General features: G+C 37.4%; 2 protein-coding genes across 6 annotated transcripts in view; one reads left to right on the top strand and one right to left on the bottom strand.

Moving 5' to 3' along the window:
- The window catches only part of LOC126380115 (uncharacterized), a 36,263-nt gene extending 19,460 nt beyond the window's left edge, over positions 1 to 16,803 (top strand). The window contains exons 9-12 of one of the 4 annotated variants that reach the window (XR_007568425.1): positions 1,845 to 1,958; positions 3,883 to 4,071; positions 5,937 to 9,962; positions 12,066 to 16,803. Coding sequence is in view for 1 of the 4 variants with exons in the window: in XM_050029358.1 (XP_049885315.1) it covers positions 1,845 to 1,958; positions 3,883 to 4,075 (307 nt within the window). In the remaining 3 variants the exon portion in view is untranslated. Of the gene's footprint in view, positions 1 to 1,844; positions 1,964 to 3,882; positions 4,076 to 5,936; positions 10,869 to 11,164 lie in introns of those variants that run through there. The other 3 variants (XR_007568424.1, XM_050029358.1, XR_007568426.1) reach the window with 3 other exon arrangements.
- A 4,521-nt stretch (positions 16,804 to 21,324) lies between these two features.
- Positions 21,325 to 27,547, bottom strand: LOC126380150 (enkurin). 2 transcript variants are annotated; one of them, XM_050029410.1, is made up of 4 exons: positions 27,391 to 27,547; positions 24,437 to 24,730; positions 23,350 to 23,566; positions 21,325 to 22,661 (listed from the first exon to the last, which is right to left on the bottom strand). In XM_050029410.1, exons 2-4 carry the CDS (start codon positions 24,724 to 24,726, stop codon positions 22,461 to 22,463), a joined length of 708 nt encoding a protein of 235 aa, XP_049885367.1. In that variant the 5' UTR covers positions 24,727 to 24,730; positions 27,391 to 27,547; the 3' UTR covers positions 21,325 to 22,460. The 2 variants fall into 2 exon arrangements, with proteins under 2 accessions (XP_049885367.1, XP_049885365.1); XM_050029408.1 differs by lacking the exon at positions 27,391 to 27,547 and adding an exon at positions 26,818 to 27,013.
- Positions 27,548 to 27,663: the final 116 nt, after the last annotated feature.

Raw genomic sequence — 27,663 nt, 5'->3', positions numbered from 1 at the left:
AATACATACTTACCTATCTTATGCGTAGAGTTAATGACATAGACAAAGTTTTGATGAGTATTTCATCGTCTTATAGAAACAACCACGTAAAAAAAATTGTTTTTTTTTTGAAAAATCCCATTCTGTCGGGTGAAAAGACCACATCGAAGCAATTCATCTAAAAAAGCAATATTTCAATTTAACATTTGCGCAAATAAAAGTGTGTGCGCAATGCAAACAAATGTCAAATAGCGATATTGTTTTTTTAGGTGAATTGTTTTGATCTGGCCTTCTTAACCCCCCTTATGTGATTGTCTTCAACAAAAAATATTTTAATTGAATTAATTTCGTGCCAGCTAAAAGTTGAGACCACAAATTTTCACCTGGATTGAAACTAGCTTGTCCATTGCGTGGTTTTGTTAACAACAATCACAACCGAGTGTGATTTTTCAATAAGCTTACATGGTTTTCACTATAAGGCAAAGATTTCGTAAAGTAAAGCAGCTGCATGGAGTGTTAGTGTAAAATCCCATTTTGTAAAAGAGTACGAGCCCCTATTCCTACTGACACCTAATTTTATTTAAAGTTATACCCGTCATTTTCTTATCAGCCGAAAAGAAAAGGGACGGATGATTGACAACTGTTCATTTTAAAACGAATGAGTTATTGAATGAATAACCCGTTTGACTTATGCTGTCAAATTAATTCTGTCGAGTTATTGGCCGATGTACATTTTTAGAGGGTTGTTTTAGATTTCTAAATATGGATAAATTTTATGCCTGTCGATTATTCGTCTCTCTCTTTTTCAGGGGATAACAAAATGACAGGTATAACTTACAATACAATAAAATTAGATGGTGTTTACAGGAATTAGCACCTTACGTTTAGACAGGATTTAGTTTGTATAGTCAATAGTTTGACAACCAGTTACATGGATTTAGTCGTGACTAGTTTGGTTAATCCATTAGTCATCCATCCATTACCATTTTACTTTATTTTAGCTTTCAATATCACTCAGTATTTTATCTACATTTCCACTCACTGCGTCTAGTATCTACTTATTTCTCAAGTCTTTGTTGAATTGTTCTGACCTAGGTACACACGCATGCATGTTTTTTTCTTAACATCATTTTCTATAGTACCTACTTTTATACACACTTATATTATAGTAAGCTCGATACTAGTACGTTTTTAGAGGTTGAGAGTTTGCCATTGAATTAATGAATAATAAATAAGGTCGGAAATATTAAGACTTTTCTATCAATAGGTTGGTATTAACGTAGTATTTCACCTTGTTTACGAATTGTGAAAATTTTTGTCGTTGAGATAATATTATAAGTACATTAGTAAAATATAAGTAGACGTTAATTTTATTTCTTCTATCTGATTATTTTCTGTGAACAGTGCAGTCTAAGCACGTTTTAGCTTTATCCCAAACATAAGAACCTATATCTTTGCAAATTAAAAGCTGCAGTGCTGCAGTTTCGCTGGCTCCTTTTAATGTTAAAATTACCTTTGAGTAACAATTATGCTTTGGATCAACGTTAGTAATACTGACATTATTGCAAATAGATGTTATAACTCTGAATCCAATAAGTTAAGAAACTAGTTTTTAGTACATACTGAGTAGATAGGCTCTTGTTGCTTCAGCGTACTGTCGGCCGTAGTAACATAGAGACGCGTCTAAAGTACAAAATCAGGTATTAAAGGGAACGTGCGTTTTCCGTAGAGTTTTCCGACAATGAGTTTATTTTTGAAGTATAATGCACGTGTGTTACTGCAGCCGATCGTACATTGTGTGTTCACAAATGTGTGTGTTGGAGTTTCCCCACGTAGCACTTGCACTACAGTGTAGTTGATTGCAGGCCAATTTTGAAGTCGGGGTCGACACCGGAGAACAAGTATAAGTCGCAGTTCGCGGCCGCAGCTGCCGGGCCCAACCCTTCGCTCCGACAGGGGCCCAAGGACAGCCTTCTTTTGTAAGCTTTTGCACCACAACGAAACCCTACACAGAGTGATATCACACCATTTTATCTTAAGAGCCTATTTAGGGTTTAACTTCTGCGGTTATTAGATTACCCAATCCATCCTGCCCGATCGAAGGGCTCGCGGTCGCTCGAGATCGTGGTTACGATGGTTACGCCCACAAAGCTATTACACTATTAAGCTATTACTACACGTTCCCGATCGCTGAATCCGTGACCTTGACGCATCGGGCTAGATACATCTAGCCGCACCGCATCGCGCTTAATAAAATATCTCAATCTTGGTAATGTGGCATCCAACATACTACTAAATCTTTTTCTTTTTTTCTTTCACTTTCCTGTGATCCTCTTCTGTCACTCAGAACGGAACCGTCATTTGCCAGAGCGATATAAAGAGCAGAGCTGCCGGGATATCTCGCCCTCGCAAAATACTGTTCATAAAGTGTTCTTAAGCATAGGAAAGTGCGATGCGGTTCGGCAAGATGTTGTTCAACCTACTGACGCCAGTAAGGGGTTAATGCTGGCGCCAAAAACTGTCTTACACTGTTTAAGTGAACACGGTCAGTAATCGACATGTCGCTACAGAAGAAGTCAGTCGGTTTATGGATCTAGCTACTTATTTATTAAACTCAAACTCAAAGACAACATAGTTACACTTTGAATCGGCAATTTTTACATTTTTGTTTGCTCCTCATAACCTCTACAGCCGAGGAAAAGTAGTTGCAAAGAAATTATATTTATATTTACCAACTTTTATACAAAAATTAGACGGTTAGGTCTTGGTGCGATGGTGGAGCTAATCCCCGAGACATTCGGATACATTCTACAACACATTTTATTTATGTTCGAATATGTATTGAACAATGACAGTCGACTGACTTGAAATCAAATACACGCCAGTACCGGGTGAGCACTACTGAGTCTCACGAGGATAGAGCAATTTACAGATGAATATTTATAATATCGATTAATAGCCATATTTTGGTCTAATTATTTTGCAAATTAAAGATTGTAAGTACAACAAGTACCGTAACAGTACTCAGCCTACTGAGTACTGTTACGGTACTTGTTGAAACTAAAACCTACTTTTATTAGTATGAAAAACATAAGCACGAGTAAGAGAGAGCACCATATTATGTTATCACTCGCTCTTGTGCGAATCTCTTATGCAAATTAATATAAATTATTAGGTATAGTTATAAACAAAACAAATGTTTCCGTGTAGTTCAAAAGTATGGTAATCCTCCTGAGTGGGCGATAAAAGTGTCTGAAGATATATTACTTTTTTTTTCTACTCCTCTACTTTAATCTGGCATTTAAATAACCAAAAAGTCTAATATAAGTACATACATAATTAAACTCTTTGAAAAAGTGTACGCTCTATGGCCTATAAAAGCATTGTTTACAAAGTGTAACTGTACTATAATGTCGCCAAAAAAGCATTGTTGTTGTTTTTTTTTTTTTTTTGACCTGGAAACTGGCACCTTTACTTTGTTTGGTGCCATAGATATACTATAAAAAAAAAGTATACATTTGCCGCCATTTTCCCGCGCGTTGGAAAATAAATTGGAAAATTTTTGTTTCATTTAAAATTACGTCGTCGTAGAAAAAGTATTGTATGCAACGTTGTATAACTAGGTCAAAAAATGCTCGTGGCGTCTCTTATTGCGATGTTCGCCAAGGCTCACATCGCAACTCACGCCACTCGCATTTTTTGACCCTTCTTATACAACTGTTGCATAAAATACTATTATAAAAGCCAGGTACATAAACAAACAGCCTACATTATTGTTATAAGCACAGGCCTCCCCTCAACAACCAGAGCGTGTATGGTGCGTACTTCACCACACTGCTCCATTGCGGGGCAAAGGTAACTTAATTGATTTATACCTACTTACATTTATTTTTTCATTTTTAGAGAAGACTATATGGCGTGGACTGGGCCGAACCCTGACCTGCGGCTAGGGCAGTCGGTAAAGACTGAGGGTCCAGAGCCTCGAGACAAGAAGTTCTCCCTCGCCCGAGGTCCCGCGGGCCTCGCAAAAGGACCATCCAGCCTGGCTAAGGGGTCCATTTATCAAAAACTTAACAAAAAGTCTGCAAAAATGTAAGCATTTTTATTTTTTACTATAGATATATTAATAGTAATAGTATAGTCAGGTCAATAAACAGTTCAAGGTGGACTTTTGTGAGTTGCAATAATTGTAACAGACTAACTCTGACTGCTACGACTGTTTAGCTGTCGTTCGCGCAAGTCTATCGCCGGAATCTCCAAATTCGTGCTTTACATTTCCACAGTGTTTAAAAATTACGTGCCAGACTGCGGGAACCATCAGCGCTCCCCATTTGTCTAGCCACCTAGTAAAGAAACCTACAATATGTTCCACAAAAAAAATCTTTATTCAATTGGTAACATAGTTACACTTTGAATCGTCAATTTTTACATAACGAACGTCTCAAACTTCTCACAACCTATACAGCCGGGGAAAAAAGCTGCAACAAAACCTCGGCAAAGGGCCCTAGACGTTCTTTAAATATTAAAAATATATATATATTGTTATACAGTTTAGTATTTTGCCTTGCCTAATATCAGTTCTCAAACAGTTTATCCCATGCATTCATATCTTCTTAATAATCACACGTTGTGAGTCATGACCCTCGAATGTCCACCTTTAACCCGTGCGATTATTGCTTCCTCTATAACATTTATATCTTAGTTTCTATTATAGTCCGCGAACGGTCATCGCCTGAGGTATGCTCGCGCCAGGAGTAGACTGATACAATACAACACAAAACGCTTAATTACACATAAAAACAACATGAAAAACAATTACAAAGCGACAAGAGAAACACAACCGGGGTCTTTATTGCTAAATAGCAATTTCTTCCAGGCAACCTTAGAGTGAAAGAACTAGCTAAATATTGGAGTCGGCGACGGTGCAATACAGGTATAAGTAAAAACAGGGTAAATTATAACAAACCTAAAGAAATAGAAACTACCACGAAGCTACATAATAAATGTTGTTTTGCAAAAATAGGACAGAGCATTTCCCCACCACTGACTTTAACTATTTATAACTCCGGTATAAGATGAGATATTGAAAGAATGGTATTAGATATATCATCAGCATGTTCACGGGAGTAAATTGATGAATAGAACAAGTATGGTTCACCTTATGGTTGTCTGGAAGAAATCGCTTTAAGCGATAAGGCCGCCATTTGCCATGTACTTAGTTAAGAGACTTTTTGTAATTATTTCTTTTTATTTTGGTGCAATAAAGTGTATTTGTATTGTATTGTATTGTCAAGTTATCCCGCCCGTCCCTTACCGCAAGCATACCTTAAGCGATGACTACAGGTTGCCTATATAACGTACTTAGGGTGGTATTAAAAAACTAATCTCAGCTGAGACTGCAGTCAAGGTCATGCTCAAGTCCCTGTTTTTATATAAGAACTGTCACATTGACATGATTTCGAGGGTAGTCTCAAGGCTGAGATTAATTTATTGATGCCATCCTTAGTTATACTGGTGCTGATTCCAGTACACGCTATCTAAATTTATTTTAAGTTATACCTGTCATTTTCATATTCGCCGAAAAGGAAAGGGACGGGTAATCGACTTGCATAAAATTTATGGAACACACGTCAATTTTAAGCAGAAATCTTAAACAACATAATTTTACATTGGCAATGACCCGACAGAATAAAGTTGACAGCATACGTCAAACGGGTTGTATATCAACGAGATGCCTATTTAATTCACCCGGGTTGTTTATTCTTTTTAAAATTAACAGTTGTCAATTATTCGTTCCTTTCTTTTTCGGTGGATAATAAAATGACAGGTACAACTTAAAATAAAATTAGGAGGTGTTAGCAGAAATCAGGGCCACTGTCTTCATTTATCTAAAAATATTTTTAATTTTTACATCTATCTTATTTTATTTTTAAGCCAACTTATTTTATTCCTTACAGCATTGGTTAAGATGTTTGAAGCGAGCTTGAATGAAAACTGTCGCCATCCGATCAATTTATCAAAGATTATTATATACTATTTCATATTTTTTTAAACTATATGTGTATGTATGACGTAACGCAATATGTATTAGCAATGTTTTTGAAATGAATTTCATTGTGTTTTCGAATGTATTGAGTAATAAAGTTTTTCGACGTTACAATATGATGCAAATTTTTGGACAAAATTATGGCAATTTAATACAGTATTATGGATATGGACGACTAAAGTACATGATATTTGTAAATAATAATAAATAGGTATAAGCTTCAATAGTCGGCAACACGATGCACTATTAGTGTAAGAGCCATACATTATTAAGCGATAATTAATAACAAATACTACAAAATTCAAAATGGCGGATAAACAATCGGACAGCGATGTGATTCGTCCTGGATCAGAATCCTCACGACTCGCTATTTGTCCGGTCAAGTGAATGCGATCCAAGGCAAATCTTCCATAAAGTCATGTTAGTAAAATAAAATCAACTATACATTTCAGTCTTAATAAGATAAAACTACGCCTTATAAAATACTATTTTTTGCCAAAGTGTATATGTAATTTTGTATAGCATCCCAATAGCGAATGTAAACATAGCTCCATTTAATTCATAAGTACCTCGAATGCCGTCTCTAGTGTCGTAGTTATCGGTTTCTAGACTTAATTGTTATTTATAATATAAAAAATGTAGTTGCCAGTAGCGGAACTCTAGCTAAGGCGTTTTTAGGTTCAAGAAGGGGTCGCACGCGTTCGAGTAAGTTATACACGCTTACTGTGGAATGGTAACCCTGTGTGACTTATTTGAAAGTGTGAGACGCCATTACCACGGGGACATGCCTTCCAGGCATTACTGAGCACCGGTACAACGTAGCAAGATACATAATGATTAGCTTAATTCGCAAGTGTCTAAGGCAAGTCGCACTTAGGACGCGTTTTCGTACGAATTATTTTCGTGCAATCCGAAGTACTATAGGAATATGAGAGATTGAGAGCACGCACTTTGGGCGTCGTAGTAATGTTCGTACATGCATGACCCTCTGCAGAGAGAGACAGACAATCCGCGCGCGCTCTCTCTTACTCCTTGGCAGCTTTCGGCCATTTAAACTAAAGTAAGATAAAGAGGGGATAAGGTAAATCTAGCCCGACGCCCGATACAAATTGGTGCGGAGTGAAAAGTTGTTGTTGTTGTTGGTTTACTATACGCAATATTCTTTACTCTATGACACGACGCAAATTAACTAGTACGAAAACGCATCCAAAGTGCGAACTACTTTAAACTGCTAAAAATAGACATCGGTACTTAATTGTCATAATATTTTGTGGTTATTCTGTGTAGTATATACAAACTAGATTAAGGTCATGATATGGTGATAGTTTAGTCTGATCGTGAGTCCGTTTTACACCTACACTCCCGATTAGGCTGAACTTTAGTTTACTTTAGCTAAGTCTAGTCAAAGTAATCTGAATAAGTTGAGATTTTCTATTTATACCACATAACTCATCATCGTCAGTGGTTTAAGAGCCACGCTCTTGTTGGTGTAGCATTCTCCATGATACTTTTTTAGGGAATAATAGGGCAGTGGTTTCCCTCTTGCCTTCCACCCCCTTCCCGCAGCACTCTGTCTGACTGACGTGAGTGAGATGACGTCCAGAGTAGTCTATTTCAACACCGTACTCGTCCGCCCCTGATTAGTACTGACAGTCCCTGTGACTTGACCCTTCCGTCGTGCATTGCTGTACCGATGGCTCCCATCTTCGCCTCTGCAACCGTTGAGGTCTTCACCCGTATCCCTGGGCACGGGTTCTACGTTATACCTTGTAGGTCCGGGTCAAACTATTGGGTAAACCAATGATTTTCGAATTCATGTTTGGATTATAAATTATTATCACGTGCCCAGCGGTGAAGAAAAACATCGTGAGGAACCACATTCCCAAGAAATGCGTTTCGGAGGTATGTGACTTAGCCTTCATTGGGCTGGTTTCCTTTCGCGGGTTGAAAGTTCAGACAGGCTGTCGCTTCTGTAAAAAACCGGACCTGACAAATCCTCAGGTTAGGTAAGCGGACCCCATGCAAATGGATGGTGGTTGGATGGATTATACGTTAGTGAGATGATGAATTGATGACGCCTATTCATTTCTAGTCCCTTTTTAGCTTGTTTAAAAGCATGAATTGTAAGCTAAGTATTTGAAATGAATTTATAGATTTAGAGAAGAATTGGGGAAAAAAAAAGTTGTGATCAAAAGTCTTATGTTTGAAGCGTTTTACCTGGTTGGTGGACGACGATGTATAGTTAAGTACCCTAGCTTAGAATAAGTAGAGTAATTGTAGATTAAACCTCATTGCCAAACTACACGTTACCAATGTTGCTTTATTAATCATGATAAATTACATTACACAATCGAAAAAAATATATATCTAAAGATAAGGCTATCTCAGATCAATGGGTAAAATTGAAATTCCAAAATTAAATCTACAAATTGAACCAATTCGGGGCATATCATAACTGTACTCGGAAATTCGACTTGGCTTGAAATAATTTAATTAAAATAGATAGGTTTAAGTAAGTATAAACACTAAGGAATTCAAAAAACGTAAACAGTAACTGAACGAATAAATGTCTAAATCGACTGCTCTTTCGGCAGAACCACTGAACCATTAAAATCTGTTTGAGTCTGAATTCATGTTTGGACCATATACGAGGTGTTAGTGACATCGTAACGAAAACTGAGGGATGGTTCAAACTATGATTCTGAGTTGATATCAAGTAGAATTTTCGTGTTTTTTTAAATTATTTTAATTCTGTTTTATTTTAAATACTTTTACGATATAAAATTCCACTTGATATTAAGTCGGAATCATGGTCTGAATCATCCCTCTCAGTTTTCGTTATGATATCACTAACACCCTGTATAATTTATATCACGTACCTCACAGTAACGGCAGCAGCATGTCGCAAAATAGATAAAATATCACGTGATATCTAAATAATATTAAAGTAATATCGTCATAAGTAAGTTGAGCACTACTCGGTACCTGAATTGTACTAGTTTACTTATCGCTTTAGCAATATAAAGTATTAATTAGGAAAGTAATACATAATACCCTTGATTTTATCAATTTATAGTAAATGATAAATGAATGAATGTGAAATGTAACTCGCATTATACTTATACTTGTGAGTTGTATATGGTAGGTACGAACGTCTAACAAAAAACTTGCGTATTGCGTTAGTATCGAATTCGAGTAAAGTCCAAATGGGGGGAGGGTCCGACAGAATATTTTATAGTGAACACCGCGCCCGACGACGGACAGAAGTATAATTGATGGAATTCCATGTGTACACAAAATCGATTCTTCGATTGTGAGGTGGACGACCAACATCGGCAACCCTGGCGTCAGGGTTATTATTGACCCGCCAAAGGCCCCGACATGGCTCATGTAACCACGAGCTATCATCAGTAAGTACCCGGGACCAACGGCTTAACGTGCCTGCCACGGATCATCTTACTTTCGGACTATCGGGTCATCACTCCGTAATGTACTTACCAAACCAGGGTCCACAACCAGGGTTTTCATGGTATGTCCCCACCGGAATACGAACGGGAGACGTTACCTCCGGATCGTAAGGAGGCCGTTCCAAAGGCGATACGCAAGTTTATGCCGCACTAACAGGTACCTAACGTTTCCCTTCAATCGTAGAGAGCATAAATAAGCCTTAAACCCTCGCTAAGGTCGCTGAAAGACCAAATGATTCATGGTTAATAAAGTAATAGTGACGTCCCACCTCCTGCGTTGTGTCCTGTTCTTCCGTTCTCGCTCGTAAAAAGCAATATTTAGGCAATTTAAATCTACAGCCCTCCATTGTTTGTCATCGAACTTTAACCTAAAACTGACAATAGTTGATTTATTTTTGTAATGTCTACGTTAACGATAAGTATGTTGTCTAATGTTAACTTTTGTGCAATATCGGCAGTTTGTAGTGTAGGTAGTCCAAAGACCTTGTATAGAATAGACGGATAATATTTTAGAGTGACGATCAAACTATCACAGCTCTCTTTCTTCCCTATGGCAACAATCTCTGTGGAAAAAAGAAACAAACATAGACAAACACCGCTGTCTAGAACGTCAGTGTTGACCGTTTTGAGATGTTGTGGTAGCCAGCTGGATACCAAACCTGCCGTTAGTTTTTTGGTGTTTTGAGACATTATTTTAACTTTTTATATAAAAAATCTGTGAAATAGTTATTCATTATGAACCATGGCTTGCGAAGCTATTGGTTGTGAGAGTAGAATGGGTGTTATAATGGAGAACGATCAAATAATGTCTCACCATGGGTAAGTTATCGACCACATAATACATGTTTGTGTGCAAGAAATACATTACCTGGTCTGGTTTTTGTAAAGTTTATTGAGCCCTAAACACGATGCAGACGCATATTTTCAGCAAAGCCGTCACATTTGTACAAATAATTGATTTCACATTTTACGTTAATCAGCTTTGACAGATCATGTACCCAAAGTATTATAAGTAGTGTTGTCCTTTGATGTCGATAACATAATATTATGTTTGAATGTAACATCTACATGTTGCGTTATTCTATTCACGTTTAATTTATTTTTCGACCTGTTTCCGATTTGGATGAAGATTACATAAAGATATTGTATTTTCCAGATTTCCTAAACATCCTAATTTACGAAACAAGAAATTAAGAAACAATTAGATTCACACCATGAAACGAGATGATTCTCTCTTCTGAAGGACGCCTTCTCCTTATTTAAGCCTGTGCTAATTACATTTCGATGTATCTTGCTTTCTATCGAGCAGGATACCAAACAAAAATATTACATAGAGATGCAGTACCAACAATATTCACTCACATATCTCACATAAGGTAAGTTTAAGTTTAGTTATAAGTTTATAGATAAATTTGCAGCTATTTCGTTTTTGTATTCTACATTAGCATGGAAAAAATATTTCAATACAATACAAATATTCTCTATTGCACAAAATAATTACGTAGTATGAATAACTATTTTGGTGATATACCTGTGATTATTCCTTCTATAAATAATTAGTATGAATAACTATTTTTGTAATTACCTGTGATTATTCCTTCTATGTGCAATGTGTAAACATGCAATGCTTGTGTATTTGTGTGCTCCACGTTAATATGTGCCATTCTTGCAGGTAAAGTTATAACGACCAGAGCCGACACTATACACTTCTAAAGAAAGTGAACAAGAGGAAATATTTTTTTTTATCACCAAAAGTCGGAATTGTTCAGTGCTTCGTAGTCATTGTATTCTAACTATATTGAATAAAAATCTTATAAAGAAGTGCTTTTATTCTTTAATCGCATTGAGATAATCCCCGAAATATACTAGAAGGTCGTCTACTTCTTGTATCGAGAGCCGATTCGATTTCCGGTCAAGTCAATGAAAAACGTGTATTTAACTTTTATAAAAGGGTAGGTATGTGATTTATAGCAACCAAAGGGTGGCCGCAATGTCGTATTAAAATTATACTATAGTATATGTGGACTAGATGGACCGTCCTCGACCTCCTCGGCCATAACACCTTGCGAAATGACATAGATTCAAAAATGATAAATTGACCTTTAACAAGTTTGTCCATGATAATTACGTTGAATAAGTGGTTCTGAATCTGTCACCGCAACGTACGGTTCTTCTTAGGTATCTTTCTATCAGGGTACAAATAGGTATCGTTTTAACTAATTTAAGTACTTGTGGTTCTACCCACCCAGGTATGGATACTAGGTCGTTATTTCTGTATTTAATTAATCATTCAATTTGTAATGTATATTTTTTTAGATCTTGGACTAACATGAAATATTTAGCCGATAATAATGTCGATAAAGACATGGAACGGCACTAGTGGTTCTGATACAAAAACATATACTATAGGTACGTTTCTATAACAAACCCGCTACGTGAGTACAAAAGACGTTACGACGATAGTATATTTATCTCTTTTAAACTTATGACGGCTCACATGAGTGCGAAAGACAAAACCTATGTTTTTCTTTCGTCTTAAATATGCTCCGTCTATTCTATACAAGGTCTTTGAGGTAGTCGCACGAGATAGTGTTGCCAATACTAAAAATAAACATAGATAATTACGTAATTAGTAAAGAAATAATTTTCTTCGTTTTCCAAATATTTCTAGAAATAACATCACCCTTGTACCTACTTAAATAGCCTTGTATAACTATGTACCTTATATTGTCTTGTGTTCATTAAACTTATGTAATTTTCGAACAACTAAATGATTTCTGTGTAACATAAAGAATGTAAATTGGGGGTTAAAAAGGCGACATCGAAGCAATTCATCTAAAAAAGCAATATTGCTATTTGACATTTGCGTAACTGCGCAATGTCAAAAAATGTTGAATAGCAGTATTATTTTTTCATATGATTAGCTTTGTTATGGCCTTTTTGACCCTCCTGTACTACAATGATCTTTGTTTTGATGTGTTTATCATGAATCGATAAAATTATATGTACTTGTATTTGTTAATTTTCTTGCAAAATGTATTTTCAGATGTTGAAGACCGTTCTTAATGTTTGTATGGCCGTATTTAGTGCTCCGCTGAGAGCTCGACTTGGTATCTACACTATCTATTATGTTCGTAAAGGACTTATTACACTACTCAAATCATCGGGCAGACGTATCGGGTGTAGGTGGAAATTGACTGGTGAAATCGTAGCCACCTCCACCCTATGAGCTATTTCAATGTCCGAATGTTGAAAACTTATAAATATGGAAATTGAGATTTTTAAATATGGAAACACTTTTATGATTACGTTCGTTCCCGGAGCTTCCGCTCTCTCTTCTCATAATACAACACAAGAAAAAGACACTGCTGTTTCATTTCATGAAATCAATTTCATCGCCCCGACACCCAAGGATTTCTTCGCCAATCCCGGTTACATCGGGCCCCATAAATTGGGTCATCATCAATTTAAGAGCCACGCTCTTGTCGGTGCAGCATTTTCCATGCTACTTTTTAGGGAAAAATAGGGCAGTGGTTTCCCTCTTGCCTTCCGCCCCTGCAATTTGCATTTTTTTGGCAAATTGGGTACTGTACTGTAATCAGCAGTGATCGGGATAGGTAGTGCCATTTGGGGTCAATAACCCTGAATGTTGTAGTTAATATTGATATGACAACTGATATTTTTGAGATTGCGAGATGACGTTACATCATTATATCGTCTTCTTCTGATTTTTTATTTAATACAAACAAAAGTTAACTGTTCGAGATATCATAAGTAAACAAAAAATAATAATACAAATACGTAACATACAAATTACTAGAATAATTCACAAAATGAAAATAAATGTTTAATAAAAATACGAATATTGTGTTTCGAGATTCAAGATTTAGGAGGCATATCCATGTTAAGACAAATCTCGCAAATGGCACTACCTATCCCGATTACTGGTAATAACCCCTTATACTATATCTTGGACTGGGTTAGATAGTCAGTTTCTGGGCAAAGCCCTCTCATTCCATATGTCCGCCAAATTCAGTCCGTCAGTGAAACACTAATACGGCCTTATTTACATTCGCCGTCCAATTTCTAATATGCATTTTCTTATTATCGTTTATGTACCTCTAGAATATGTAATTTTATTCAACACCTTGTAGCGCAGGCCTTGTTCCGGACTCGGCTCCTAACTGGTAAGATTGGCCGTCATTGAATAACCCACCTTTCACCTCCTTTCTTCTTGCTTTTGTCCTCCTTTTTCGCCTCTTTGCCTTTGGTTACCTATTTGCAACTTCTTCCCACAACTGGGGGGTTAAAACGAAGGGTAAAACCCCCACATCAAAGCAATTCATCTAAAAAAGCTATTGCTTTTTCGCACACAAATGTCAAATAGCACTATTGTGCTATTGTGCTATAATATATAATAATAGCACTATTGTGCTATTTGACATTTGTGTGCATTGTGCAAATGTTGCTGTAGTTAGTGTGTCTTATACTTTACACTTACCGTATTCTAAGATGTTCAATCTACTCTTCGTCATTATGCTTTAAGTTATAGTATTTTAAGTTGACATTTACGTCCTCGACTTGAGGACTTTACTCACTGAAGTCGAGCATATCATACTGCCAATGGCCCCGATTCCTGCAGACACCTCCTAATTTTACTTTAAGTTATACCCGTCGTTTTCTTATCCGCCGAAAAGGAAAGGGACGGATGATTGACAGCTCTTAATTTTACGAAGAATGAGTAAATGAATGAATAACCCAGGCGAATCAAAATGGTATCTCGCTGGTATGCAAACCGTTTGAAGTGTGAAAAAATTTTCAAAAAATTTTTTTTGCTTTAAATTTGTGCTTAAAAAAGACGTGTGTTCCATAAATTTTATGCTTGTCGATTACCCGTCCCTTTCCTTTTCGGCGGATAAGAAAATGACAGATATAACTTATAGATGGTGTTAGCACCAATATAAAAATAATACGAAAACAAATACTTCATACCATATTGGAGTAAGCTTGAGTTAAGGTTGAGGCGCCGTATAAGTATACCAATTTTGAGGTCGCCACCACTGACAACGTTGTCGAGGAAGGTTGGAGTTAACATCTTAGAATTCGGGTGTTAGTATATTGTGAATTAAGAGTACCTATCTTCGACGGATCTTCTCGGAAGAAGACGAGTCCAGAACAAAATGTAACAGTAACCAAATCGTGTGCAAAAATCGTTTTTGTGATTATACTTTTCAGAAGACGAAAAAGTATTTTATTGGTAGGTATGTAAATGTTTTACCTAGACTATTAGTGACCTATGAATTTGATGATTTCGCCGTGCAATGTTACGTGTACTTATTATTTATTGTTGTACCTATTTACTTGTGTATTTTTATGGTTATATTTACACTTAGTTATTTATTTTGCTAGGATACCCATTATTGGATGTGATCCGTTATATAAAATGTCTGTGTTTATGAGTGCAAATACTAAGATAAGGGACGAAACCTACAGAATAGTTTAAATATCTACTTATGCAACTTTAGACTTAAACTGTTCCTCGTTTTGTAACAAACGGACATTCGCCTTTTTATGTTGACACGTAGGTAGGTATTAATGGCATTTCAAAAGTATAGATTTTGCATACATTTTAGCATTTTCGAAATTCACGTATTCTTACTTAATTCAAATTAGCCATACCTACTTATAAAAAACTTTGTAAAAACATACACTAACACTTAGACTGTTTCAAACTTTACATAGACGGTGTTGAAGTAGCAATTAGGTGTAAAAATGAGGAAGATATTTTTGTGTAAGTTTAATAGAATTAAGAATTTTAGATTTATAGTGAGTTTTAACTGAACCTAGTGCTGCAAAGGACTTTAGGCTTTTAGCCCTAAATTTCAGCCTACCGAGTCCTTTTTGGGACTAGACCAGTAAAATAGGGTTTTAAAAGCTTCGTCATTTTAAAAAACTTTTAGCCATTTTTAAAGTAGTAGGCTTTAAAAAAGCCTATAGCCTTTTTAATGTAGTAGGCTTTTAAAAAGCCTATAGCTTTTTTTAAAGTAGTAGGCTTTTTGGGACTGGAGTCTTTATTATAATTTTTTAGTAAAAGCCTTTTTACCGATTTCAAAAAAGGGAGTTATCAATTCGATACGTATGTATATAATATTATTGGAGCTACATAAAATTCACACATGATATTGGCCTTAAAAATCGGTTCTTCTGGCGTAAGTAATTTGTATGGGGCTGACGGGACGTGCTGTTACGTATTACTATAATTATTAGACTATTTCCATACTAATTGATAGTAAGAAGTTATTTTCAATATTCATAGTTAGTTAGCTAGTTGTGCATCTAACAATAAATCAATTTTTCACAGTGTTTGTGTAGGTATATATGTTTTTAAAGTTTGTTGTACCCACCCACACTTTTACTTTTTTTTACTTGAGAAAGGGACTGTATGTATAGCCTAAATAACCTTAAGGTCTAAGAGCTTCATAGGCTTTTTGAGCGTCTTATTTTATTAAATTAGTCTTAAACAAGGTTAGGCCTTTTTAAGGCCTTTAGGCTTATAACCAATAGGCTTGAATAGGCTTAACCCTAGCCTAGCCGCAAGTACTAAATGGCTTTATAGGTTTTTAGCCTACTAAGCTTTTTATTTAACAGTCTAGTCTTAAAATAAGGGCTAAAAGCCTAAAGTTCTTTGCAGCACTAACTGAACCGGTATTGAGCGGAAGAAAATCTCTTGGAAGTAATGATATATAGGTTAGTGTGCCTAGCAAAGTACGTCAGCACCCGTAGCATACATTCAAAAGAAACTTGGTTGTTTACAAAAAATACATTGACTACACAACTATGAACTCATTACTAGAGTACCTACGAATCATATATAGTTTCTATCGTAATGGACAGAACTCCTCAATTTGATTGGCTAAAATATCAATAAATTGACAACCAGTTGTCAATCAAAGATAGAAACTTAGTTACACAATTAGTCACTATTTTTTGTAAGTATTATGTAGCTCGGATATGACGCGCGCTGCGGTAAATGCGCCGATACACTTGGGTTATTTGTCGCGAAGGCAATAGCGTTAGGTGATTTATCGCATCGCGCGATATCCGAGCAGCATGTTACAGGGGCAGTCCGCTTATCTCCGTTTCAGTGCAAGCACCCTAACATGTCATAAGGCTATGGCGACATATCTTCGATCGGAGGCCCAGTCTCTTTCAGTCTATACTCTAGTCAATTAGGTTAAGATCTAGAAGCAACTTAACATTCCATATTTTTGTGAAAATTCCTTTGTCAAAATAAATATATTGTTGGTTTTGTCCAGTTGTAGTTTTATTCTGTTGCGTTCCTTTGACGCAAAACGCGCACGCAGTCAACACGATATCGACCCAAACGACACACGCCGAAGTTCATTGCTTAATAACTCTACGTAGAGATTCGTCGCTAACTACGTAAAGGTAACTGGGGGGTTAAAATGGCCACATCGAAGTTATTAATCTAAGAAAGCAATATTGCTATTTGACATTTGCTGGCATTGCGCACTTACTTTTATATGCGCAAATGTGAAATTGCAATATTGGTTTCATAGATGAATTGCTTCGATGTGGCTTTTTTAACCCCCCTGTACCTAACCTACCTAAGTATACTTAGTTACTCTGTTAAAATAAAGTAGATTTATTTTAATGACTTTTGAGCTGTCAGAACTAATACATATACCTAGTTATTCCCGACATGTCTCTTTCGCCGATGCGATGAAATTTTTAACGAGTGTAGTTGTCTTTGATTACTTGTGGCTCTGCCCACCCCATTTGGGATTACGGGCGTGAGTTTATGTATGTATGTATGTGTGTGTAGTTAACTACTATAACTACTAGGTAGGCTAGTAACTTAGACGAATGAGATAAGCCGACTTCACGGGCCAATTGCTATTAGCTGGGCACATATCCTGGAAACCAAGCGATTTCAATTATCCATGATTCAAACTTTTAAAGTCGAATTCTGTGATTTTGAGCCCGAGTCGGCATTCGAACCCGCGACACTGCGATGTGAGTCACGCGTTCTCAATACACATGTACACGAGACTTGTGTGACCAAGTTTCTATAATATTAAAATCATAGACCTAGGATAGGCTAATTTCCAACTAGTCAAAAAACTCTAGGTACTAAACGTCAAAACACGAAAATGACTTTGTATGAAAAAGCACTTGGTCCTTGAAAAACGCAATTTAACAGCCTCCGTGGTCTAGTGGTTAGAGCGTTAGGCTCACGATCTGGAGGTCCGGGTTCGATTCCCGATGGGGACATTGTTGAAATCACTTTGTGAGACTGTCCTTTGTTTGGTAAGGACTTTTCAGGCTTGAATCACCTGATTGTCCGAAAAAGTAAGATGATTCCGTGCTTCAGAGGGCACGTTAAGCCGTTGGTCCCGGCTATTAGCCGTAAAAACACCTCCACCAACCCGCAGTGGAGCAGCGTGGTGGAGTATGCTCCATACCCCCTCCGGTTGATTGAGGGGAGGCCTGTGCCCAGCAGTGGGACGTATATAGGCAGTATATAATCAGAATTTCATAATTTGTCTTGAACCTAGTACACGAGCCAATTTTCGGTTTTACTAAAACATAATCGTAAAATGGGGAATTTCAGAAATCGATATCATTCGTGCCACTGCAAAATACGTACCACCGAAAACCGACAAAGTATCTGGGATGTTTTCGCAATGACACAAAATGATTCTGTTGACTTGCAGTGCTCTAAAGCTCACCCAAAACCTACACTCGTATAAGTACTTATTAGTGCGTAAATACGCACAACGATGTCGGACAAAATGGAATCTTTACAGATGGTGTGGTGTGGCATCCGTTCAAGTGAATTTGTCACCTAACGGAAATACAAGAGTACAACCTAGTCAAATGAGATACTTTTTACAATATTCGTCAAAACGATGATACATTTCTGTGGAATTTGTATAGAAATACATACGTCAATCAATCAAAAAGAAAGATGAAATTTATTTTTAATCGTCTAACCCTGGCTTCTAATTCTAGATTAGCATTTTAAAATTAATCTGTGTGTTCTTCATGCGATGCCCGCATTCGCCTGTTTTGTAGCTGCGAGCGGTTATTCCATCTATTTCTACCATAGTATTTCCCCCAGCGAAAATAGATTTCCATTCATTTCTACTATAAATACTAAATGCTTTGCAATTTCAATGTAGTAATAACACGAAGTCTTAGACGGTACATAACCAAATAACATGTTCTAATAATGTAGCAGAAATGGATGGAAATCTGTTTCCCCCGAGGGAAATACTATGGTAGAAATAGATGGAATGACCGGCTGCGGCTGTATCTATACGCACGCGCTGTGTGTACGCGCCTCAAACGTCATTTCCGGAAAGTGCAAAATCGGACTGCTAGTATGCACCGATAGCCGCCCGCGTGCACTTGTTACGGCATATTAACAACCATGTGCATTGAAAGAATCACAAAATCCGTGATGACATTCGCGAACATAACGGCCCCATTGTTAGAAATAGAGTGCAAAATGTAGCCTGAAAAGCGCACTATATTTTTTTTAAAGCTCACCTATTCGCAAGGGTAAAATGCATCGCTGTACCCACCTCAACTATGCAATACAAAACATTTTATCATTCTTAGTTGGCGAGGAACGCGTGATATTTGCTTTTCTAATACTGGATAGGTGTAATTTTTATTTTTTAATCTTAAAATAACTTCGACACGAACTCAAAGCTTTTGTACTCGTCACAACGAATGATCGAACGAATCTTCGCAACAAACGAATGTGTTCAATCTTAGACATTTATCTACTAATTAAACGTAGTGATTTATAATTTTCTTTGCTACTGATAGTCATTGAAGAATTCCACTACCTCCTGGTTCCATCGTAACACCAGTTCCAAGATACCAACTTATTTATTACCTATTTATTGTCTTCCAAACCACATACATATATTTTTTATTTTCCGTATGTTCTCATCAGTCGATCGACGAAGTACAATGAGATTATTTTTCCTATTTGTTCAATGCGAACTAGGTACCTAGAGAGAATTAAAGTCTCACTGGTGGATTTAAATATTATTCAAGCCTACACGTCGTCAGGGGTGTACAGAACATTCTAGGGCAGTGGTTCCCCATACTTACGGCACGACCCATTTAACACAAGTAATACTCGAGACCCACTTCTAGGTAATTTTACCGACACCAATATGTAACAGTCACTAATATAAATGACTTTTCAAATAACGAACAAAGTTTGTTACCGGCCGTTGGCTCGCTCGGTTGGTATGTCGAAGCACGGCCCACTACCAGTGGGTCGCGACCCACAGTTTGGGAAACCGTGTTCTAGGGTCAATAAAACCTACCGCGCACGATAAGTAAATGCAGTAAGTAGATCTAGTGAGACTATTTAATTCTCACTCGTTCGACAGTCGAACAAATGGGAAAATAAATCTTATAAGTAGTTCGTCGATCGAAGTAAGTAATGAGAACAAAAGAAGCTAGTATAAACGCGCATTAGGTGAGTTAAAGTGTCAGCCGCGCCGGGCAAAGTGTGTGGGGCCTGAAGAAAAAGATATCAAGCTTTACGAAGTTACAATGAGAATCTTGAAGAGTTTCCTGTCACGAACTGAATCAGCATCGACTAAAGTAAGTGTTATCAGTCCCTGACCTCACGCAACGCGGCGTAACGTAGCGTAGTCGCCGAACGACACCCCGCTGTCATACATAATCAACCATTCATAGCCTCAGTATAGGCTTCTCCTCGACAATCGGAGTAGGGGGTTGGAGCATACTCAACCCTAACCCCCAACTTGTTGAAGAAACATCCCAGATCCCAGTCAATTAGAAAAATTTCCTAAAATGTCCTGTCCGGGAATCGAACCATGGACTTCTTTTTTTAAAGAATACGTTAGGATAAAAAAGGTAGACGTTTTAGTTACTTAATTTTATTCTAAATTTGAAAAAAGATTTTTCAAAAGCTCATTAAATTACATTTCGGTCGATTTTGCTTCAGTCCGTTGCACGCGCCAAGGCCGTAGGTATCCAGTATCTTGTCTTCTTCACTGATGAGTTGTAGATTCCATTGTCTTCTTGGCACGCTTGATGCGCTCCGAGTGGTACCCGTGCTTGGTTCTTGAGAATATTGGATGTCGCCTGGTCAGCATCAACTTCGGAAAAAATATCTCCCGTTCTTCTTCCGCTTCTTCGAGATTCATGGTTGTTGATGTCTGATTGGGTCGTTTGTTTAAAATGCGTAGATAGTTCGGCTCAAAAAATTAGGTAGCTCTAAGGGTTTGCAATCGATGCACAACAGGCGTCCGCCCGCTCTGAGTTATTGCAAAATCCTTCCCCTCTACCCTCCCCACCTCCTCCCATCCATCCCAGACAGGGTCCTCTCGATGCGTTCTGGTCCTGTGCTGTCTAGACTAGACTCCTGATCAATACTAGACTCCCAATGCGCATGTGTCGACACGGTACCTACGTAATTAAATATCGGACGGTGGATAAGCTCTCACCAGCGTTTCTATGGGAACGCATCAAAAGACGCATATCTACTTACTTGTAGTTAAATACTAAGTAGGTACTTATTATTAGCAGTATTATTGGCAGTACTCTAAGAAGAATGCTTCAAGAAATTAGAAAATAAATTACATTGGCATTAAACTTCATATCAATTCCATTGTGTCCTTTTGACTATTTTGATTGGTGGGACCTTTAGACCTAAGTAGGTACCTACATACCGTTTGGGCACCTGACTATTGAAAATAAAACCAACTTTTCTTTGATCACCTGATATATTTAGTTGATAATTCTTTTTACGCCACAAAAATGTTTTTAAACACGTCCATGATTAAAGTAAAACATTTCCATCAATAATATCATTATGGAGCAGATGAATCTTAATAGGTAATAAGCTGTTATAACAGCTTTTAAGTCTATAAGCGTTAAGTAAGTACTCAAATTAAATCGTCGAACAGTTTACAAAGTCAACTCATAAAGAACTGATGACAGACGAGAAAATATTTACCCACGCTATTAAGAAGCAGAAACTTATTTTCGAGTCCACTAATTTTATTCATATAATAGGTAGGCTATTATCAAGATTGAGAGGGGGCAGAGGGCAAGAGAGAAACCACTGCCCTATTTTTCCCTAAAAAGTAGCATGGAGAGGAATGCTACACCCACTAGAGCGTGGCTCTTAAATTAGTGATGACTTGATAATCTTGATAGATTAGGTATGTAAATAAAGAACCCTTCAATGTCGTCCGCCTCTATATTTCAAATGCATCTGTTTAAATAATCAGGGTTTTAGCCAGTTACTAAGAGAAAATACTCTTATAGATAGAACAATTCTGACTCCGATGAGATTCATACCCGCGCGTGCGATTAGCGTGTTACCTAACCGATAGGTACCTACCATAGGGTCCTATTCCTATCCTTGCGGATTTGATACTTCGGGTATTTTGCCAACCTTAACCAGTTAAATATCCGTTAGATATTGGTACAATATGAATGTCGGGCACAACACCATTTCCCCTATCATCAGTTCTCCAATCGACGTTCCTTAAACACACGATAGATGGCGTTTTTCACTTTTAACGTTGCTGGGGTACTTACATAATTATTCAAAAATGTAATGTCATGGCAGAAGCATATATATAAAACCAATCGTTGTTTGATATTTGGATCACATTATGTATAGAATGATGTTGCTAAGTATGCTACTTATATTGCTTCTCTTTATTGTGATCAGATAACAATTGGTGGATGTTGTAATTGTACCTTAGTGTAATAAAAAGGGTCATTATTTATATCCAAAAACAAAGATAAAAGATGTATAATACGTCTGTTGATGATCCATGAAATTAGAAGTTTCAACGAAGAAAAAACTTAACAACGCCATCTATCGTGTTTTGGAGAACTCCGATTGGGAAGTCCCTCATTAAGTACTTACAAAATTAGTGAGGATGAGGACGACTGACGGTGGTTTCGTCAAATATATAAATATAAGGATTGCACTCCACCAGAGCTATGTCTTTTTCCAGTTGCTTGAGCTCATGTTCCATTTTAGACTTCTTTATAATTTTGGGTATCGTATCGGTAAGCATCGGAAGCTGCAAGAACGCTTTCTGCATCAACTGCCAGTTATGTTTTAAGTCCTGAAATAAAATCAAATAGGTTCTTTAGGCATATTCATTTATCAAACATGGCAACAGTAACATTATAAGACTAGGTTTACTTCACCCGCTCGGTATGCTACGTCCCCGCCGCCCGAGAGGAAATGGAGTAGGATTTCCAAGCGAAAACCCCTGTAAACCCTACTTCAATACGACCCAGACGGTGACGAACTGAAGTAGGATTTGCAGGTTAATATGCGTTAAAATGTTCTAGAAACCCTCATTCTACTCGTCAACCTCGCGTGACATGTTGGCATAGGATTTCAAAGCGCAAAGTGGAGGTCATTGAAAGATGGTGAAATGAGTTAAACTTCCTACTGATACCGAAACGACCTCCGAATAGTAGCGGGCAGCATTACGGGTCACTGCCCACTCAACAAACATCTATTTAATTTAGGGATAACGGACAGCCCACTTTGTAGAGGCTGTCTGCGTGCAGAAGAAACTGCCGCCCATGTAATCCTGGAATGCACGGGAGTGGGTAAACATCCTCAAAGGAATGAGGTCGCTCCGCGAAGCCTGTGAGAAACCCCAAGAGGCTTCTGAGCTTCTGGAAGGAGTTAGGTTGGCTTACGTAGTCAACAATAGCACGCATAATGCCATCTTACAGTCTAAATGCGGAAAACAGACCCCACTAACTAACTAACTACCTACTGGTAACAATACTCACTCTCAGTAGCTTCATTCGTTCTTCCTCGCTGATCAACTTGCACAAACTCTCCCGGTTCTCCTCGGCGATTCGGATTTTTTCCATTTCTTTGAAAATTCGTCTGTTTCTCTTGACAAGGTATGCCGGCATTTGACCAAAGTCAGGTCTGAGGCAGTACTCGGGCACCTCTCCCGACCCCTTGATGTTTTTAATGTGACCATCGCGAGTGTCTACCAGTCTGCGAAGGTAAAAAGAAAAGTGTAACCGTGTATTACAAACAATAGTAATAGGCTAGTTTCTAACTAGTCAAATCAGTTACTTTTTACTAAACTGGAATTTGCATGAAAAAACACACTGTGACGTCATAAAAAAGTGATAAAATTTCGAACTTACTATTACGTTTCTTTGATTAAAATTCATAAATAAGTGAAATAGAAAAAAATGTTTATCGGTAGTTTTAGATCTGTCTTTATTTCGTCATCAGAATTTCCCTAGTCATCGTCTCCCTAGCATTATCCCGTTTTTCACGGGGCCCGCTTACCTAACCTAAAGCCTTGACAGGTCCAGCTTTTTACAGAAGCGACTGTGTATGTCTGACCTAACCCGCGAAGGGAAAACTAGCCCAATACCTCCGAAAATGTAGTTCTCGGGAATGTGGGCTTCCTCGCGATGTTTTCCTTCACTGTTGAGCACATGATAATCATTTATGATCCAAACATGATTTCGAAAACAAATTCGACAATCATTGGTTTAGGCCTGTGCTGGATTCGATCCTGCGACCTTGAGAGAGGCAGAGAGAGGCGTGGGTTACCACGGCTTCCTAGAACCCAGTTTACTTACTTAAATAGTAAATATTAATTATTAGACTTGTGAATGGGCTCGTGTTTCTCTGACCTGTGCTCGCCTCGACATAGCTGGCTTTTTTTGTTTTTACGATTTGCCGCAGATGGCATCAACTAATTAACCGGGCAAGTAGAGAACGCTGAGGGCAACAGGAAGGTGCCCAGTCACACAGCTGGCGAGTGCGTGTATATACTATACATCTCTGCTTACCCCCACAGGCGTGTTGCTATGATATGTTGATAAAATGATTGCTATCAATACTTACCTAGGCTGAACAGGTTTCGGCTTAGTTTTAATAGCCTTCTTAATATTAACGACTCGGAAGTTTATTTTAGGTTTTTCCGGGCCTTTTTGTCCGGGTGGTGGTCGCTTGGGTACAGGAGGCAGGTTACCACTGACGACACATTTGTGGTCTGTCTTCTTGATGGGTTGTCCTATCCCCTCGCCCTTCTTCAGAAACTGGTCAGGTGCTGTCACAGGAGCATACGCATATCCAAACGTTCGACGCAACTGTGGGATCTTCGTCACTTTTAGTTGCTTTTCTAGTTTGGACATGTACCTGGATAGAATGTCAAGATATGATTAAATAATGTGATTAAATTTCTTTGCACACACACACAAAGGTTTGTTTAAGACGTCAGGGGAGATCCATAGGCTACTAAATCTTAGAAATGCAAATTAACAAAAGACAGGAGTTTACTCCTAGAACTACAGTTTATTATAAAAATTGACATTCTATGTGTGTGAGAACATACTTATAATAACGCCATTCCGTCCCATATAAAAGAGCTACCCTATCTAAAGTTTCGATCCCAATTTAAAAACTGGTTAAAGGGAAAGCAGTTCTATAGCTTAAGTGAGTTAAACGCTACTGATGAACTAATATATAGGTATCTTTCTTTAGTATTAATTAGAATTTCATAATTTATTTTCTTCTATGCTGTTCTGGGAGCAAATAAAAAACATAGAACACGTTCAGCTGCTTCTCTTCCCGGGCATGTCGTAAAAACCGACAGAGGGATTGTGTCCTCTAACATGATGGACTAATGTTATGGGCGATAGGCTGATCCCTTATCACCATAAGGTTCATCATAATCCATCTTTGGACTTCGTATCAACAGTGGCTGCAAGTTGTCTTTGATTACTTGTGGCTCTGCCCACCCCATTAGGGATTACGGGCGTGAGTTTATGTATGTATGTATGTATATATGTCATAATTTATCTTTCACCTAGGAAACTACCCAATTACGGTGTACATAACTTATTATGTAATAAGTACATAACTTGTTACGTACATACCGTTTGTCCGACCAAGTACTTAGTCCATGTCATATACGGCAAATCTAGACTACTTACGACAGTTCAAAAAGAAAGACTTATCTGATCGATTGGTAAGAGTAAAAAAAAGACCTTTTTTCCACCTAACATAGCATATTACCCTGAGATATTACCTTCCAACCTACGATCAGTTTCAGAGCTGGTTGTTAAACAAGGTTCCGTATCTTTCTTCTTCCGTATCTATTGATAAGTACGGTCACGATCACTAATATGTATACACTTTGTAACTTTGTCACATTAACGTTTTTATTACTATTAGGTATATCAGCTAGGTACAGTGGCATCCCCTCGAAACAGGGACCCTGTACAATGGCTTGAAGCTGACAATTCTAATAAGCCTCGCGCCAGACCCCTTCGACGTTCCCCTAATTTAAAACAGCTTTCCAGTGCATCTAGTTATATCTAAGTAACCCTCGCGTGGCTGAAGCGTGCCTACGCTACGCCAGTTCAATTTAAACCATCTCTACAAGCAGAACTGCACTGTACAATGTACCGAACGTGTGTGTAAAAACTTTTAAAATTCGAATCGCATCGATTGCTCACGCTTTTGAAGTACTGGATCCATAATGTTTAACTACTTATTATGTAAGTACCTAACTACCTATACAATTACGCATCTTGTAAATACAGGTGTTAGTGACATCGTAACGAAAACTTTGAGGGATGATTCAGACCATAATTCTGAGTTGATATCAAGTGGAAGATTCCGTCGCAAAAGTATAAAACTGAAAATATTTAAATAGGTAAGTACTAAAATTTTCATGACTTTCTCCAACAGCAAATTCCACTAAGTACATATCGAGTCAGAATTATGGTCTGAGTCATCGCCTTAAGTATTAGTTATGGTGTGACTAACATCAATACGTACTTGTATGGGGTGTAAGTTACATCGTAACAAATACTGAGAGGGGTGATTCAGCTGATTATTCTGAGTTAATATCAAGTTGAATTTTCCATCGCAAAAGTATAGAATTGAAAATAATTGAAGAAGTATAAAAAAATCGTGAATTTTGTGACGGAAAATTCCACTTTATATTAACTCAGAATCAGTATTCATTACGATGCCACTAACATCGTGTATACCTATGATAGATAGATCATAGAGCAACAAAGTGACGAGTAGGAACTAAATATTATAATGCGTTATCCGTTGTAGTTTACGTTTTTCTATTTTATGTGTAAGTAAGTACCTACATAGTGATGAGGCATTCTTTGAGAAATTAAATAAAGAAGTGGGTACCTAATAAACATCAAAAAGCATCTTTAAATGTAAATACAAAGATAGTAAAACATTTTTGATATAATTACCTTGGTGTCTTCGGTGGTTCCGGAGGTGGTTTGTCAAGTATTGTATAAATAACTTCATTGTGTTCTACTATTTCAACTAAAGACATTACTAAATAAAATATAAGAAAATATTTCTGTTAATTCAGATAAATCTTTAAAAAATACTATATTCTGCCTGATTAATGACGACTTTACAGCGACAATATTACTTCCGGTTGCCACGGAAACATAGGAAACAGCTGGAAAACCGTAGAAAAGTCACTAGAAAATCCTAGAAAACCCTAAAAGAAATATCTCCATGGTAATGATTATACAACCTCATTGGTAACTACATTATAAACCGTACACAAACATTGAATACCTACTGTATGGAACCATATTAATATAATTTTGGCTTTGTCTACAAATAAAATTATTTCTGTTGGACGGAACTCACACAACTCATCATCATCATCTCCAGCGTTATTCCGATTTTGACAGGGCCTGGTTTAGCCTGAAGATTTGATAGGTGCGGTTTTTTTACTGAAGCGACTGCCTGTCTGACCTTCCAACTCCCCAAGGGAAAACCTGCCCAATATAGGTTAGGTCACATACCTCCGAAATGCATTTCTCGGAATGTGGGTTTCCTCACGATATTTCCCTTCACCGCTGAGCACGTCGTAAGCATCAGGGAACGCACACAACTGATAGGTAAATTTTTCTTTTAGTGAAAAAAAATATTAGAAACCGACTTAAAATGCCAAGCTAAAGGGACACAAAAGACTGCCGTTACAGGAATACATTTTTGAAGATGTTTTCTTCCTCAAACATTTTACTATTTTTTAAAATGCCGCGTTTTGTTGGAATAGTTCTAAAATGGCAACACAG

This window comes from Pectinophora gossypiella, chromosome Z (genome assembly GCF_024362695.1).
Source record: "Pectinophora gossypiella chromosome Z, ilPecGoss1.1, whole genome shotgun sequence".
NCBI classification, from domain to species: Eukaryota; Metazoa; Arthropoda; class Insecta; order Lepidoptera; family Gelechiidae; genus Pectinophora; species Pectinophora gossypiella.
Note: the sequence above shows the minus strand (reverse complement) of the source record. Positions and strands in the feature narration are given on the sequence as shown.